At 42.1% G+C, this 18,530-nt stretch overlaps 1 protein-coding gene across 18 annotated transcripts in view; it reads left to right on the top strand.

Annotated features, from left to right (window-relative positions):
• LRRC56 (leucine rich repeat containing 56) overlaps window positions 1-18,253 on the top strand; it is a 78,269-nt gene extending 60,016 nt beyond the window's left edge. For 17 of the 18 annotated variants that reach the window (XM_065839851.2, XM_071809054.1, XM_065839852.2 and 14 more), the window contains 9 exons: window positions 3,134-3,230; window positions 3,636-3,833; window positions 7,111-7,288; window positions 9,399-9,584; window positions 11,016-11,080; window positions 12,227-12,360; window positions 13,073-13,266; window positions 15,828-16,188; window positions 16,918-18,253. In XM_065839851.2, the coding sequence (XP_065695923.1) occupies window positions 3,134-3,230; window positions 3,636-3,833; window positions 7,111-7,288; window positions 9,399-9,584; window positions 11,016-11,080; window positions 12,227-12,360; window positions 13,073-13,266; window positions 15,828-16,188; window positions 16,918-17,110 (1,606 nt within the window). In that variant the 3' untranslated portion in view covers window positions 17,111-18,253. The remainder of the gene's footprint in view (window positions 1-3,133; window positions 3,231-3,635; window positions 3,834-7,110; window positions 7,289-9,398; window positions 9,585-11,015; window positions 11,081-12,226; window positions 12,361-13,072; window positions 13,267-15,827; window positions 16,189-16,917) is intronic. The other variant, XM_071809050.1, reaches the window with a different exon arrangement.
• The last annotated feature ends 277 nt before the right edge of the window (window positions 18,254-18,530 follow it).

The following is an 18,530-nucleotide window of genomic DNA, read 5'->3' as shown; positions in this document are numbered from 1 at the left end:
TTAGCTTGCTAGTTACCAAATAAAAGACAGGGTGTTTCAAAAAGATGGATCCAATTTGAAACCATTGTATCTCTGCAACCACAAACCACCCATGAATTAAACTCTTACCACTTGAAAGGGGGGGGCATAGAGTTTCAAATTATTACCACTTGATGCTTCTCCCAGGGCATTTGTAATTTTTTGTGTAATTTTAACATGTTGCTATCATGAAATATACTGCTTTGAAATTGTGTCTGTCTTTTTGAAACACCCTGCATTTGCAAATGTACTTTACTGTGGTAACATCTATGACTGCAGATGACTCATTACAGACACAGGAGTAATGATCTGCAGGCCCAAAATGTGACGGCATGACCCAGAATTTTAGGCTTCTTCAGCAGTTAGCATGACCCCAGGGTCAGGAAGGGGAACTTTGTTCCTGGCTTTAACTTGCAGTGAAGTTCTGCAGTTGGGACTCCTTTTGCGTCTTCTCCTCACTGCTGCCCATCTGTGGTAGCACAGAAGGAAGGACAGCAGTCACTTGCTCTCCATAAGAGCTGGCGTGCTCTTCCTGGGGAGCAGGAGGCAGAGATACCTTGGCTTGCTCATTCCCTTTCCTGAAAGAGAGAGCAAAAGTGGGCTAAGTGATACCAAACACTTAGTGCAACAAAGTTTATGCTTTCTTAGTGTCTTGTGCCATGGGTTAAAGGTGAGCATGGGACAGCCGAGTTTAGCCTCATAAGAAACCAGTTCCCATTAGCTTCCAGGCTTTTTTTCCTTCCTGAAGTGTCTGTATAAGCATTTTTTGATAGTGAGACCCTGTTATCAAACACTGGTTTGCATTTCAAACGTGCAGCAGTTCTGCATTTTCATTTTGCAAGTACCTAAGACATGGGATATACAACCTAATTCCTTTGTCTGGAATACTAATACTAATGAACTTTGATTAGTATTGACCTTAAACATGGTACTTGCACTGTAGGAGAGTCAGAGCTGCAACCCATGAATTAAACTGGAATAGATTTGAGACTTGGCAATTTAAATTGTGAGGAGTAAGGTAAGTGAGTTTTATATGTAATTTAAACTGCTGTCTCTCCTCCTGATGGTGTCTGCAGGAGAAGAATGCTTGAAGGCTTGTTACCTAATAATACATAGTGAATATATGCTGTGTGTGACTTAGCAGATGGTGTGAGCAGTGACTGACCATGTTCATGTGCGCTGGGTTTAGCCATAGCTAGCACTGGAATTAGAAACCATAACACACAGAGGCAAATATGATTTAGCTCTGGAAACACTTGACCTCTGAGCAGGAGCAGGAGCAGGGGACTGCTTCTTCACAATTCATGAAGTGATCGAGGGTTTAGCAGTAAGGGAGATAGCTGTTTCTTCTCAGCACCATGTGTAAAAGCTGCATGGGAATTAACCCATTACTTTGTTTTGGAATCCTTTATATTGGCAGAGAAATGTTAGGAACAAACATATTACTGAAAGATCCTTCTGTGGCAAAAGACCTTCCATTAGGAAGTACAAGACAAAGAAAAAATAAAAGTAACAGTCATGAATCATACCTTACCATACCATATGTAAAGTAATCAGATTATGACTATCTTCAGTTTTGCTGGCCTAATGAACGGAGTGTCTGTCAGAAACAATTGTTTCAATGGTACAAAAATGAGAGTGACTGCTTTCCTTTATCTGTGTTCAGTGGTTTACAGAAAAGAAAACCCTGCACCAAACTTCTGGAATTTAAAAAGCTCATCAGTGCTTGAAGTAGGTCATGAAATGAGCAATGTGACTCCTTCATGCTTCTTCTAATGCCTTATTTGTGTTTATGGATATGTTGGCCTTGGTTGATGGCAGGTTCTGCTTTAGTAATTTAATTTTAATTTCTTTCTTATTATAGGCACATGGCTTGCAAATCTAATAAGAAATTTCTGTAAATATTACTTTGAAAGGCATCTGTTCTTTAAGAAAGCCTTAGAACCAGTGTTTATTTTATGTATAAAATACGTATGATGTAAATAGTCACTGAAAGATCTTCTGCAAGGCTGGGGATGTAATGACATACAGGGACATCACAATTCTTCAGGACAGGCAAATCTGACTGAGTACTTGGAAAGAAATGTGACAAACTTCGATCTTTTTAGGGGCTTATCTGGCCATAGGTACAGTGACGCAATGGCAGGTGTTCCCTCTTGCCCTGATAGCTAAGAGTTGAAGTAAAGTAAGCATGCAGCATGTTTGCAGGAGAAACTGTATTTTTTATATATGAAGGGAGTTTCCATGTGTGCATGGCTTTCTTTATCCTGTGGCGTCTGTCTGTGTCAGTATGACCAAGCAGCCTAGATACACAAAATTCAGTGGAGGCCATTAGGTCAGCAGCACTGTTGGTACTTCAAAGGCTATAAAACATTATGTAAACACGTTCTATCGTGTATCCATCATGACCCTACTTAAATCTGCAGCATTCAGGGAAGAGATTTGATTTGACACCATTTTTGCATTTTACATTATCTTTATATCATGCACTGCTGCAATGTCAGTGGGACGTTACACATGCACGGAGATAAGCAGGTCAGTAGGTGCTTTTCTGGATTAGGACCAGAAGGTCTGTAATTCATACAAATGATCCCTTATTTATATTAGAAAAGGGTAGGAAAATAGGATAGAAATTATTATTATTTTCTGCTGATTCAAAAAATGTTATTTGGCAAGACTGCTATTTCTTTCAACTGAAAAACCAGAAGAAAGGTAACTCCATCAGAGGACAGAGTGGGAAGACTTTGCAGTCAGTTTAGATATTTTAATTTGGGTTATGCGTGCAGAGCAAATTATGCCGCATAAGCAAACCTGACTTAATTCTTAGCTATTACCTGCAATTTATGATAGAATTACCATGATGCAGCTCTTGGAAGAATCTTAATCAAACTGAACTGGGGTGACATGTTGTTATACAAGAATGAAGATGTCTGTGGGAGAGAGAGGTAGAGAGGGATATAATTCTACACCTTTGAAGTTGAATATTTTAATGACATTTCTTGTAAACAATGTGAGATTTGGGGGAAGTAGCAGTGGCCTAGTCTTAGCAAAACAAAAACAAGTCTTGAGTTCCTCCTTCTGTTCTAGTAAGAGCTGAAATTGTTTCTTTTATAAGGGATCTTGGAACCACCTTGTCCCATCTCCACATCGTGTGGATGGCTTGCTGTGGGCTCTCAGATTTAGATGGCATCTCTTCCTGCGGCTGTCTAAAAGTAAGTATAGATGTGTCCTACAAAATGACAATCCCAAAACTATCTTCAGTTGAAACTCTACTTGTAATCTTTGTTCTCTTCTTACCCTTTGTTTTTCTGAAGGACTTTGGTTGGATGCCTTGAATTGCATGTGTTAGTTTAAAAGACACTACAGTATTTATTTTTTTAAACGAGGTGTAACTCTCAGGTCTGATCCTGAAGATGCCTAATGCAGCATAGCATTCATTGCCATATTACCCCTAGTTATTTAAGGCAGCAACAGCTACACTTGAAAAATGTTCACTTCCATGCTAATTTCATGCTGTGCCATGTGATATTTCAAATATAAGATAATATTTTGCAAAGCCTGAGTATTACTTGTGCAAGCCCGTGATTTACAGATTTATTCTGTTTCTTTCTGCTGAGGAACTCTACATAGCCTATAACAATATCTCTGACCTGAGCCAGCTGCCCTGGTTGGATCATCTTGAGGTTTTGGACCTGGAAGGGAATGATATTGAGGACATCAACCAGATGCAGTATCTGGGACTTTGTTGCAAGCTGAGCCACCTGACAGTTGAGGGCAACCTTATTTGTCTAAAGCCAAATGCAGAATCTGAAGAGGTGAGAACTTGGTTTGCACGTATTGTGTTAATTTTGGGTAGTGCTTTCTTAGTTTCAGTTGGAAATAGGAAATTTTTCGGCATCTTCCTGTTGTTTCATTCTGAGTGATGACATGGGATACATTTCCCATTTCTGTTGATTTTGTCCTCTCATGGGTATTGTTTCAAAGATGAGCACAAAGGAAATACAAGGAGTGCTAATAAAGACTCAGGCCTGTTTCCTAGCAGTGTATTCCTTCTTACCTGTGAGAATGGGATTAAGCTAGAAATCAGCTGTTCTGATGCAGACAGCTATTCTGTCTTCTCACAGTTTGCAGTGCAAACAAGCATCTGAAAGGAATAACAAGGAGAGCGTGGACCCAAGCTGTATGGATCCTTCTAGCCTGTAGGGAACTTGCAGCAGGTTAGAAGGTAGCCAGTATTTTCCTTACCAGATATGCCAATTGCAATGTGTCAATTAGATATCTGTCTTTGAGCTTTTGCGTTTCTTTTCAGATTCATGAGTTATTAGCATTTTTCAGATATAATTGTTGGCTTGATCATATCCCTCAGTAAAAGGAACCACAGAAGGTAACACTTTAGCTATCATAATTTTTCTCTCTGGAATTCAAAATAAAATATTATATATTTCCCTTCCTGCTTTGAACTGGTGGAAGTATACTTCAGAGCCCACACTTGTAACTACAGGATGTTTCAAAAAGGTGGACCCATTTTCAAAGATATAGTGACTTCAAATTTGATCCTTTTTTAAACACCCTGTATAACCAAAATGATTTCTCTATAAACGTTTTCTTTACTGAAGATGCAATAATGAGAGGAAAAAACATATTCCTACAGTAAGGAAGCATTGCCTGCTTCTGATGATCAAAGCATGCATACTTACTCTTTTACTCTCATGGAGGCAAACTTCTGTCACTTCTTTGTCATAGCTTCTTACCATGAAAATGGTGCAGTATATCCCAACAGCATAGAAAGTGTGTTTCTACTTCCTTGTCATTCCTGCTCAATGAAAGTGGTATTTTTGGAGCACATAGTTTTCACTTGACACCTTTTGTCCTTAAATATACTTGTAATGGAGAAATGTCAGATTGCCCTTGGTTTGTTTAGCTGAGGAAGTCAGTCCTTGGGATGCTGCTCCATGTCGTCACATAACGGGAGTTCAAAGAGGAGTGATATGTGGGGTTGTGCTCTACTCTTCTTCTCCACATTGAATGGTTGTCTCTACTTCTGTGCAAGTAGTTGCATTCAAATGTCAGCCAGAATTCGGTGAGTGAGTCTGCACAAATGGTATGTTTTACACTGAGCTGTGGAAGAGGCGGACTGTAAATTCACTGTATTCTCCCTGGTCTCCGTGTTTGGAAGCTGCTCAGCCCTGGGTTGGTTACAAAGTTTGCCCTACCATCAGCTGCAAAGAGCTTCTCCATGGGCTTTGTCACTTTCTTGGTTTCAAATGATATTTGCACTTCTTTGGGGTATAAAAAAGCCACCCAGAATATAGAAAAGAATAGATGTGGGCTTACTTTGGTGTGCTCTAGCTGGCCAGCTCCTGCTTTCAATCTGACCCTTGCTACAGCTCTGTAAAAGCCCTCCTATTTATTTACTTTTAATCTACAGAATGGTCCAGCTAAATTTACTGCTCTTTCTTCAGACAGCCTATTTGCTCTCTGTAATTTGATTTTCAGATGAGCTCATCTTTTCCCTGTTATCTAAATCAAAAGCAAAAACCTGATGATAAATTCTGCAGCCTCTGTTATAGTAATGTAACATGAGCATACCACAGTTCTCTCCAACAGGACATGGCTGGAAATTGGCTGTAGCCAAGACACTGTTTGGAGTACATGTGCAGGGTAGCGTGGCAATTGGTTGACTCACTTGCTAAATTAGGATTAAAGGGTTAGTTAGAGAAATTTAGTGTCTGCTTCTTAACAACAACAAACATGCATTTTTTGTGAGTTCCCTCTGCCACCCTCAGTGCTGCATCATTCAGAGGTAGGGAGCCAAGTCCCACAGAAAGAGTTCCATTTGTGACAACTCCATGTTGAATGAGGACTTGGCTTTGTGGGGTTTTCTAGTATTCCATGCTATGTCTTGAAAAGCATGACATTTATTTGGATGAAGCAACCGATCTGTAAATAGCAGTCCATTCATAATCTGCCACTAGCAGTTGACTCTTGCTTTATGCTTAAAGTAGCAAACATTGCCATCACTGTGTGCTCTACTTTTGTAATCTGAGACTATTTTATCCGAAAGTATTTCCACTGCAAAGCAGCACGGCCCAGTCAGCCCTGAGGTAATGCTATTTTCCCAAAGATGAAAGTGCCACATGAAGGTGTCTTTCTACTACTGGAACCCACCAAAACAGCCCGATTCACAGTGTGCTCTGACATAGTTGTAACTCTTCTGGATTGGCCTTTGTGCTCAGAGGTCCCAGACACTGGCATGTGATCGTGAATCACTTTAAAATACGTCAGCTCCACCTACGCATGCAAAAGGGGGCCCCACCTGTGCTTTCCCCTATGGCTGTCACACTGATTCCATGTGCAATCGCATTGTTTTTCCAGAACACAGAAAGAAACTCAAGTGCAGTCCATTTTAGCATTCTGTGAACCTGCTGCTGGCATGCAATGTGTTGCAGAAGAAAATGTACTTTGAAGTAAGCCATCGCTTCTAACAGTGTATAAAATGACACATCATACCCCTGAAGACTGCCCCAGAAAATCAGTGCAGTTCATTCACTGTAGCAGGTTTATAGGTGTGCCTAAAAACACCATCCATGGAAATGGTCTTTCTTTTTCCATCAGGAAGTGTAGCAACACTCATAACATGTTTTCAAGTATTTGTATCACCCGAATATTGATGCAGCAACCAGAGAATCACAAAAGCAAGGAGAGAGGGTGGCTGAATACTGAGGGTGCTTGTGCTTTCCATGGACATCAGTGGCCTTCTATGCTTTTGTACAATATACATAATAAAATGAAGACAAATGCCAAAGTTGTCAGTGGTAAACAGCAAAGGAGACTTTTGATCAGGGGCATGAGTTTGCACTGCTCAGGACATGTTCACAATTAATTTGGGTAGAAATTATGTGAGGAGAAAGCACAGTGAAATGAAACTCCTGACTGTGTTTATTTCTGGTGAACGGGGTGAATAAGTTTGCCTCATAGAAGGCGTTTCAAGTTATATGGCACTCATACAAACTGAACACTGCTGTGCTGGTGGTGGAAGTCCACAGTCTGTTAAACAAACTGTTCAACTGACCACTTTCTCGATTTCTCCAGGAGCCAGATTATAATTACAGAGCTGAAGTAAAAAAACTCATTCCCCACTTGGAGTATTTGGACAAAATACCAGCAAGTGAGACTGCTCTCCTTCCTTCCAAGAAGATGCATGAAGATTGGCTAATTATCAAGGAATCCATGAAGGAAGGTGGTTTAGCTGGAGACATTTCATGGTTAGGTAGGTCAGATTTCCTATCAGGATTTATTTTTCAGGTTATGATGTGTGAAAAAGAAAGATGAAGAGCAAGCTGGCCTCTTCAAAACCAACGTTTAACTATAGTGAAGGGACAAAAGATGTCTTCTTCACTTGAGAAGTGAGGAAGCTGGAATTGAGCGCAGATATAAATAAAAGCTGTCCTAAGCTAGACATCAGTATCAGAAAAATGCAGAGCACTTCAAGAGCATCAAGAAAATCCAGCAGTAGCTGGGAGTCTGTAGCATTCATTCTGCATGATGGGAAGCAGCAAGGCTTGGAAAGGCATGTTTCAACAACAGCTGTTCACAGCCTTTTCCATGGTAACTGTCAATCCCATATAGCATGGATATAGCAGGATTTCCTGCTCCAGTTTCATAATAGGAAAGGCAATTTGGTCACCATCTCTCAATGGTAGCAACAGCTTAGCAACTGAAATTGAGTGGTCTCGTAATAGATCTGTTCCGTTTTCTTTGCCTCTGTGATTAAATCCATTACATTCATCAGTAGAGACTAAATGGTTTGAAAGTAAATATGTTGTCCCCATGCCTGTAGCCTTGGTTATAGTTCAGATGTCCATGCTTTTACATATGCTACATGCACTTTACCAAGTACCATTAAATATTGCAAAGTACTTCCTATAATTGCTGCTGTTGCTTCCCATTAGTGTGGGCAATGCAGTTGGCTTCCCAGCCCCTCCAGTTGTGGTTTGCCTGCCAACTGTACTCCATTAAAAATTTAGTTTGTTTAGGAATAAGTACATAAGTCTGTAATTTATTTAATCCCAGTTAGTCCAAATCATTAGTTGTAATAGCAGTTACAGTAGGGAAAAAATACATTAAAATCTGATCCCTCGGTGATCTTGCTTTGACAACATCAGCTATAGTTCAGAAAACTAGTTAAAGTGGGCTGACTGAAACAGTAAGGACAGAGCACAAAACTGTGAGTTTGTATTGTTTCCTAGTGTAACCAGACTTATATTCTTGTCTTCAGCTCCAAACTGATGAGCTCATATGGTCAGGTTCCAACATTACCATGTTTTTTTCTTTCCTATAGCAATGTTAACTCAGCTACTCTTCATGCACTGTGTATTTAATGGGTTTATATTAACAACTATGGCCCAGGTATTTTACATTTCCTGACACTCAGCTGTTAAGGAAATGGCAATATTATTGCAGAGCTGATTGCTGCGCTGTGGAGTTGGTAGACGCTCAACACTTTACAAAGCACACTGTTCATCCAGGCACCAAAATGAAATTTGCTTTCCTCTGGGTTGTTGGCTGCACATGCTGCTCTTACAGCTGTGTTGTATCCCAGGACAGCCAGAGGTTGGGTAGGTAAGAGGGCAAAGCTCTGTTTGCCTTTTCTAGCTTTTGTAAAATCCACCCTGCCCTGTAGCATTACAAAAACACAGTTTTCGCCTTTCTTTCTGTGGTAGAGAAGTATCTGTTTCTGAGGCAGTACTGGAAAAATCTATCACTGCCATTCCCAGATTTCCATAAATCCTCGTATGTGTTTTGCCGTGATTGACTAATAGCTCTGGTAAGGTGGCTATCACCATCTACGTGTAGTGCCCGGGCATTTAAGCAATATATTTTAAGACTGGGGGCTTGGACTGTGCCTGTGGCAAGCCTGCAGTAGTTGCCCCCCCAGAAGGTGGGCAGCACATGAGAGGCAGCTTACTCTTACCCTAAGCATGCAGGCAGGGGAAGTAGCAGAGCTCTGGAAACATCCAGGCTTGCCCATGGTGAAATCGGAGGCAGGTAATGAGCACAGAGCAGTTCTGGATCCCATCCTCAGCCAGCAGCCTGTCCCTGATGCCCAGGAGCAAGAGGCGGATGGGAAGGACCTTTGTTTTTTGGGGGGTCCCCGGGTTCTGCCATCTGCAAAGGACAGCTGCGGGGGACTGCATGCAGCACCAGAAAGCCCACTGTCTCTAGGCTTGACACATTCCCACATGTTTCTTGTAAATGCAATGACAGATTTTTCTGTCCCCTACAGCTTCAGGTGTGCAGCAGCAGTCACCATGTTGGCTGTGTATGGTGATGGTGTGATTTGAAGCCTTGCACAAAACCTTGTGAAACCTTTTTCTTAGATCCATATCTTGGGGCAGTAGCAAGGCAATCTGGATGTGGCCCAAGACCCTCGACGACTTCCAGGCCTAGAACTGCACAGTGGTCTGCTGATGCAGGGAGATCTAGCAATGCCCGCCCATTGTACAGTAGCTGTCCTCTTCTGTCTGATGAGCTGTTCCCAGATGACTCCAGTGATTTGACACATGGTAATGTATGTTTTTAATCCTGTTCTTTCCCACACCTCCACCTTCTTCTGAATGTTATTATTGCTGGTGAAAGCCTAGGTGCTTTGAATACCACCCACCCACACCACTGCTACATCAGGTTCAGCGTATGTTTTCATCCATGGGACTCACCTGCTCTAGCATGGGCTTTCCTTTATTTTGCCCTACAGCAGAAAGTGCAAGTTATCTGGGCTTCCCCCTCCTCAGCCCCTCACCCCCATGCATTATGTGCTGCTGTCTCTCTTGACAGCCCTATACTGCAGTGGTGTTCCCTTGCTGAAGTTGCCTTTCACACCTCATCAAAAGCTGTCCTGGTTTGTCCTCTAAACTACATGTGAGGCTAGCTGGGCTCACTTAAGTCATACTCAGACACATCTTGTTCAGTCATAGGAATGTTGTTCAAGGCAGTCCTCTAGAAAGGCATGGTGATGCACATTCACTCCCTGTCGGATCATGTGCTCAAACTATGTGTACTGCAGTCTCATACTGCAACAGCATTGCTGGCTGTCAAAGAGCACTTTCTTTTGGCTTTCCAGTGGTGGATGCCTCAGCAAAAGGAGTCAGTTCCTTGACTTCACATACCTGATCTATAGGCATACCACTGTCCCTCATTCCCTGGCCACCTGGAAGTACTGCCAAGTTAGCATCTCCTAAGGGCAGCTGGATGGAAAGGGTACAATATTGGGCACTTCCCAAGACATCCTCCCTGCCTCCTTGATGGTGCAACTCCACCAGCCTATGGATGGGAGAGTAGTGTTTGTCTTCCCAGAAATGTGGGCTGCTTCTCTCAGGTGCCAGTCTCCCCTCAGTTCCTTGCTGTAGGTAGGACTCAGTATGATAAACTAGATGAGGCAATGCAGTGTCAGCAGCTGAGTGTGCATTAGGAAATATATGTGGAAATCAAGTACAGCTTGCCAAGGAATGAGACCATAATTTCATGTGCACCTGTAGGTAGCTAGCACTACTGATAGGGGCAGTTTCACCCAATGGTCACTCCTTCTTCCTGTGCTTTTGCTGCCTTGTCTCTTGTTTTGGCAAGAGCATCTGCATAGCTACATGGGGAACCTGATTCTGATTGAGATCCAGCTGAAAAATAACCAAACAGGAAAACAAAACAAAAAAAAAATACATATTTACTTTTCGTCTGGATCTCTTCCCTGATCTGACTCACCATGTGACCCTGCAGATGTTTGCATCAGCATAGTGGAGGACGCGGGGCAGGAGCAGGAGACAGATTCTGGTAAAAACAGAGAACTGCCTCTTAGCAGCAGTGTCAGGCCATTCCAGCTGACACTGTGAACCTACACCATGAAATATTGCATCCTTTTGTCTATGGGAAATGATATTAACTGATTTCAAAGACAACACAATTTTTTAAACACTGGAGTAATTTTTTTTTTCCTTTTTTCTTAGGACTCAGTCAAGTTATATGTGGAAACCCCACCAAGGCCCTTTATGCAAGGAGGCAAAAGCTAGCTGTATGTTTTTCTTGTATGCTTCATATTCCTGACTGGTGACCTCCGTAAATCCTGGGATAAACTGAATTCGCACTGTGGCTTGTGGCAGGTTACTGTGTTCTGTAGCCCAAAAGTCACCCAATATGCAATTCGCCTTGAGGAGGGCAGAGAGTCTTTTGCTTAGATGTTATGAAGGTGCCCATGTGCTAGCGGCAATTAACCATCAGCTGTGAAGGAACACATGAAAATCACATATTGGCTATGGGCAGTGCATTTCCTATCATTCTGGCTGAGCAAAGCCCAAGGCAGGATTACAAAATTCAATGGTATTTCTACAGCAGCTATTAAGCAAAGTATTTTTTTCGGCAGTGTTTCTTTGATGTTGGCATAAATAATCAGATTGCTAATGCTGCAAGGTCATTCCTATTGACTAAAGAAACACAAAGCTAAAGTTTATTCCTCTTGGCAAGAGTGTGGTACCCCAGCCCTGCAGGTCAGCCTGCTCATTTTGGCAGCAACTTAGTGAGAGGATACCCATGTGTGTAAGGCGGTGCAGTGCGGCTCATTGTGGTTAGTTTTTGTGGGCCCTGGTGTCCAACACAGCATAGATGCATCTGTATATGTTTAAACAGGCTGTGCTAAATCAAGGAAACAACATGCATGGGACACCTGCATCTCTGGGTTGTCAGCAGCCTCACTTAATGCTGATAACAGATGTACCAGTACCACTGAAAAAAATGTGTCCCTCCCTTGTCTCTCTGCTGCCACTGCTCAAGCACTGGAAGCTTTTCCGAAACTAATTTGAACATTTGCATGAATTACTGTGTGTTATAATCTATGTTGTGGAAGGGGACTGTGGTCATATGCTGAATTATGCAATTTCTGTGATACTAGTCTTAATGTGCTCATTGGCATAGATGCTACAGGCTTATATACCAGTGAAATATAAATCAGCATCTTTGTTACTGCCACTCCTCAAGCTGTAACAGTGTACAAAACTGGAGCATGGGACTTCTTAAAACTGAAGAGCAAAAAAAAAAAATGGTGAGGTATGATCTGAAAACTCAGGAGTAACAGCAGACTTGATACCTTCTAAACTCCACAATCTAGAAACAGAGTTGGGAAGAGCTCCTGAGGTTATCAAGATAACTTCTGTCATTTTTGTAGGCAACTGAGGTGAGCCCTTTGAAACTCTGCAGTCTAAGGACAGAAAATCCTTATGGCTCTGGAGGAGGAGGAGAAGATCTGCACCAGGAAGATGTGTTCTCTGAGCTGAGAGTACAGAGAGAACAGCACAAGTGGTGAGACCACGGGAGAAATCTTATCATGGAGTAGAACAGGCAATCTTTTTCTGCTGTAGTGATAAAATAAACTCTTTGGCCACCTGGAGGCTGTTTCAAGGGGTAGTCTTGGCCTTCTGCCTTCCTGTGCCTGTGGTGGCAATCCTTCCATCAGTGCTCCTGGCTGGAGCTTCTGCCAGGTCGGCAAGGGAGAAGAAGCCTGCAGGAAGCTCTGACCTCTCTCTAGAGCAGGCTGATGACCAGCATAGGCAAGGGTGGACTCACTTAGAAAGAGTAAGGAAATTACTTTTCATAACTGGTAAGCCATTCTTAGCTCTGACAGTGTCTGCTTTCAGACAGTGAAAGAAGTGAAAGTGGATGAGGTTTTCTGCAAGCATGACATTCACCAAACCAAACCAAAGGCTGAAAGGAAAATAATGCCATGCTAAGATTCCCCCATACCATAGACAGATGATTTGGAAGTAAAAATGGCTCTATTTCTTGAGCTTTCTTCACTGTGTGTAGGAAACTTTCAGATAATCAGACTCAGGCAGCTTAGATGGCTGATCCATGTAGAATTATTTTCCATATCTCCAGGAAAGTGGGAAATCACAGTGGGTGACTAAATCACTGTCTGGGTGTTTGCCTGTGTGACCATGCCAAGCTGTACTTGGCTGGCTGCATATTGACAACTCAAAGGCTAACTACAGGTGTGATACTTGATGTTGTCCAGCTGCCTGCAAACAGATCAGCAAGAAAAAGCCACCCAAGCACTGAAGGTCACTCTTAGTCATGAGAAAGAAGGTGAAGACTGCAGCCTGACTGACAGTTGTGAAGATGAGTTGAGGGAGACCAGTGATGAAGACCTCATTGGAAGGATTTCTGTTGATTCTTCTTGCCACTCCTGTCTCTCTGAGTCTTCCTCAGGTACTGGACCTAAACCTCTGGGGAAGGGTTAGCTCAGGAAGTGACATGTACTACTAACCATTTGTAGACAGGTGTATGAGTAACTGCAGTGTTTTATGAGATGTGGCTTCTGTGCTGTAGAGCAGCAATTTGGAAATATCATTGCAGAGCCAGACTCCAAGTAATCCATTCCAGTTTTTAAGCAGGACATGGTGGCCAGCTGTGTTGACCATCAGTTGATACATTTCAGCATGGGTCTGTGGAATTAAGAGGAACAAGCTGATCTTACACCAGCTTAGCATCAAGTCTAGAGGAAGGATGTGTCTCTGTCTTTTAGCTTGTGTCATTAATTTATGGCAGTGGCAGATGAGTCTATAATATTGTTGTTCCAACTGAGCTATATTTTACCCCAGTTGGCATTGATGGAAATAATGGCTGAGCTAAGGATTAAGGTTTAACTGGGCAACTGGGAATCCTGGAACAATATGCAACCGAAGGGACACATTCAGTGGAGAGTTTAAAAATCAAACTTGCTCTTCTACTCAGGAACAAAGCCAAAGACTTCTCAAGAACTGCATTTAAATGAATGAAAGCGGAATTCCCACTCTTCACTGCTTGTTGAATATCATATTTAAGAATATTAGAAACATTAATAATCATTATTCCAAATAAATATCCAGTAGAGGAGCTTACGAAAGGACAACTTTAATCTATTTCTGTTGTTAATGACTTTTTTTTGCCTCTATAAATATCAGCATAGAAGTTTTAGTTTTATATTTCTTTCAAGGGCAAAAAGGAATCTGTTAAAATTTAGAAAAATATGATATATTTTGGAAAAAAATGCAGAATTAAACTATTCAAAGCCTCTGTGTATTAACAGTAATATAAATAATATCTCATTAACAAGAACAGAAGCTGTTGGAAAAATCTAAAGGAATGGCCTATTTTCCAGTGACCACAGAAGTATTAGATTATGACTTCGTGGTCTCTTTAATCTTATCTTTTTTAGATTTAATATTATTTCTTTAGATTGAGTATGATTTATTATGAGCATCTCTTTAGAATGAGTAGACAATGCCCCAAACATCTCACAGTGTACCAGTGTCATGCCCTATATAATAGTGAATGGTTGGGCATAGATCTGACCATCTTGTAACCAGACTTGCTAGGACTTGGTTACAAGATTGATGGAGTGGTTTGAAATCTATTATTACCTGAAGGTGGGGGCAGGGATGACCCAGATCGCAAATCACAAGCAGCCAGCCATAATAACTAATCACAAACACAGTAGCCTTTGCCCTCTGTCACTAAAACACGTTTTGCAGAGCAAATACCTGATAAAATTTTAGCAACTGATAGACTTCATTCAGCAAGGTAGTTAAAACTACGCTTGACCTCTGTGACTTGGGACTGTGTCAAGATTTGGAGAGGTATTTAAATGCCTTTACACTTAACTTCAGAATTGTGTCCTACCCAATGTGATTTTCTCACAGAAGAACTTGTTGCCAGAAACAATCCTTTGACCAGAAAAGAACACGTCATCTGAGCAAAACTGCTCTTACATTAAAGTGTTTGCAGCATCAGATCCAATATGATTTGCACCCTTTGAAAGTTGTTGAGTGTTATTTCAGGCTCTTGAGGCAGGTATGCAAGTCTTTCAGAGTATCTTTACTTAAAAACAAATTTAAAACCCTATGAAATTTTTATGACATTTTTAAAGCATATAGTATAATGGAAACTGCTCAGTGAAAATTCTATGTCAACTTTATGTGGTTACATAAGCAGTGAAGTGCATCCCCATCAGTTAGGTCCAATAACCCTGAACTTTCTGGGCCTGGGTTTTGGTGGCACATTTTTTAGATTGTGTTCCTGCCCTGGACCTTGCACAGCAGGTGCTTAGATACAGTTGGTTCTTTTAATAGACAAGAGGAATTGGATCTCTGCTATATATAGAATGGTTTTAAGCATGTTACATTCATAAATCAGGAACGAGGTTTTTCTTCTCTGTTGCACCTGAGGATTACATGGGCTAAAATATGAACAGCCAGATAGTAGCCCTCCATATAGTGCAATATTTTTGCTAGCAGTCAGGCACTCTCCCTAATATTAAGGCTAATCTCAAGATCTTATTCTTACACCTCTGCCTCTGATTAAAAGAAAAAACAAGTGGATCCACTCATCTGTGATTATTCATGTGCCTTGAATTTCAGATCACTGGATTGTGTCCCCAGGTGTTTAAAACAAGTCAGTGCAAATACTGGCCAGGAATGATGCAGATGTGATCCTGCCTGACAACAGGAGGATGAGTAAGCTGGTCTTTCCCTTAAGCTGTGCATGGCTCATGAGCAGTTCTAGCACTTGGCACATCACCAGCAGTACTGGAAGAGAGGCTGCCAAGTAACCAAAACTGCCAACTATCAGAGGAAGCAGTTCAACAAGGCCAGCATCTCTGTGTGCCCCAGGACACACCTCCCCACCCAGCTCCGTTACACAGCATTCTCCAAAACCTTTTACTCACTGGGTTGATCATTTTAGGAGTAAGATAAACTGGTAAATCACTGTGCTTTCCCCCCCTGTTTCAGGTTCATCACAGGCTCAGGAAGGTGCAGTGTTCTCCAGCCTGAACCATTGTGTAATTCCAACCCCGCCAAAAAGCCCTTCACCTGTAACGGGTGTTGCAGCAAGACCCTGGAAAATGAGAAAGCACCAGATAAGATACCTAAAAATACCCAACCAAGAGGAGGACATGCAGTGGACACAGCGATGCCAGTCAAGGAGTCATCAAGAAACTTCAGCCCAGCCTCTGGGCAAGGAACTTGCTCTCCTAAACCAGCATGGTGTGCCAGCTGCCTCCGGATCCCGAGGGCAGTGCCAGCCTGCTGGGAGCACCAGCCAGCAAAGGCTTATTTCAGATCCAGCAGCTGTTGGATCGACAAGTTTCAGGTATGTGTGCTGCTGGCAGCACTGCCTGCAGCATGTCTGGGGAAAACAGAAGTGACTTCATGACAGGAAAAAGCAGACTTTTGTGTTGTCTCTGGAGTCTCCTGCCTGTTCTGCAAAAATAACTCCTTTTATTTGTGCTGACATACAATGCTAAATGAAACATTTTCTCGGGTTCCTTATAGCTTGAGTGTTGGAAGTTTTGTGGTTTTTTTAATAACAGCCAAAATTTTCCTGTGTTTTTACTGCTCCATTCCCATGTTCCCCACACAGGGACAATGCCCATGTCTGTTGTAGAACTCTTGTAGTAGTGCTTGTTCAAGACTTTCCTTGGGTAAATACCAGGACAAGTTCCTGGCATCCATTTCAGGTTTTTTTCCCTTGAAACATATTAATTCATGTTAGAAGGAGCTTTGGAAAATAAAGTAGGCATTAGGTAAATATCACGTGCACCAAAACATGGTTATTTCTGAACCCACTTACTGCATGATTAGCATCATGTTGCTTCTTTGAAGAAACAAAACCGAGGAGTTGGGACATGACACCTTGATTTTGAAATTAACGTGGTCATTATAGAGCAGTACAGGTGGAGAGTGCATGCCTTGTGTGGGAAGATGGTGTGCCTTGTGCTGCTCCCAGGCCTGGCAGCTTCTGTTTCAGATTTCAGAGCTGTGAGAATAATGCAGATACTTAGAGTGCAATTTCACCACAGTGTTTCTCTCTTTTCCCCAGGCCCATCATGGATAAGAGCCCTTCTGGAGACATCAACCACCACCAGCCAGCTGTCAACTCATCAACAAAAGCCTCCAAGAGATTTGGGCTGATGAATGCCGCTTGGCCCCTGACTGCCAGAGCCACGCTGCAATCACTGCCAGACAGACCAGTTGTCTCAATAACATCTCAGAACAAAAGTCCCCAGTCCTAGAAGGTACCCAGGTGGCAGCATGTGCTGAAGCCATGTACACAACACAGTCTTGAAAGATCGATGCTATCTTTAAGCTTCTTCTGCAAGCTAAACGCAGAGCTGTGCAAGTGGAGAAGTTCAAACAAATGACTTGATTTCCTTCAATTAAGGCTACAGCTGGTCCAGAAATGCTTTTTTTAAAGAGCACCCACTGATTAACGGAAGAGCTAATCAACCTCTTATTACAGAAAAAGTGGTTATTTTTGCAGCCTTCATGCACTAAAACAGAACAAATCCTAGTGTATTTCCTGTCACCCACATCATGCCCTGCTCCATGCGTCAGGCAGGAACACTGAACCAAGCACAGCATGGAGCTGGCAGTTTGTGGACTGAAGGAGGTGAGGGACACAGGGCATTCCCTCTCACGCTCAGCCACCTGACCTAGCAGCAGCCCCACAGTGTATCTTTTGCAGTCCTGGATATTTGACAGGCAAGGGACAAAGCCAAGGGCTTGAGAGGAAGCATTGACTGGAGTGGGTTGTGAGTGCCGGGTGTGTTTCCCAAGGAAGAGCCCAGGAAGGCACAGTGGTTTCAGAGCAGATGCCTCCACAGGAGCTCACCACATTCACAGGCATCCAGGGTTCTTGTTGCCTGCATTGCTATGAGAGTGAATGTTGACTGATGGCTCATCCCAATATTAACATGTTTGTTTGCTCTGTAGCTACCTGGAAGGATTTCTCTCCCTTCCTATGGATAAACATTGCATACTGGAATTTCATTAGCAGAGCTGATCTCTGCAAGCAGGTGTCAGAGTATCCCCTGCCTGTGCCTTTAGACTCACCTCTAGGTTTTTTTAGATTGAATAGACTTTCCAATTTCATATGACTGAATAATTTTAAGTAATGCTGCAGCAAAGACAGCAGGAATATAAGGGAATAATCTCTTGTTTTTTTCAATAAGACATTTACTTTATATTTAAGTGAGATTCAAAACATCTGTTTTAGTGACTGCAGACTGTGAGATGCTCATCCAAATGACTGTGCCTTACAACTTTATTGATGTTGCAACCTGAAACCAAGCATCGTCACTTTTTCTTCCACTTTAAGTTACTATGCTAGATATATGTTTTTAAATCAGTTAATAAAACAGTAATTGTATGATGAGTTAATGAATTAGTTTGTGTCTTCTCTCTATTAGTCAGCTTAACATAGAGGAACAGAATAATAGAGAAAGAAAGCCCCAAAGCATTGGTTTGTCATGGTGATACTTGCACCACTTTCTCTTACGAAACAGTCTGGAGGTTGAACCTAATTTGCCCAGTTTGGTGAGTCCTAGAGGAAATAATCTATCAAAAATCATTTTAAACTGTGAGGCATGTGATTCTGTGCAATACCATGGCTGCAGGCAGGATTTCTGTCAGATGTCACCCAACAACAGTGCC

The sequence above is a fragment of the Patagioenas fasciata genome, chromosome 5 (genome assembly GCF_037038585.1).
Source record: "Patagioenas fasciata isolate bPatFas1 chromosome 5, bPatFas1.hap1, whole genome shotgun sequence".
Classification (NCBI taxonomy): Eukaryota; Metazoa; Chordata; class Aves; order Columbiformes; family Columbidae; genus Patagioenas; species Patagioenas fasciata.
Note: the sequence above shows the minus strand (reverse complement) of the source record. Positions and strands in the feature narration are given on the sequence as shown.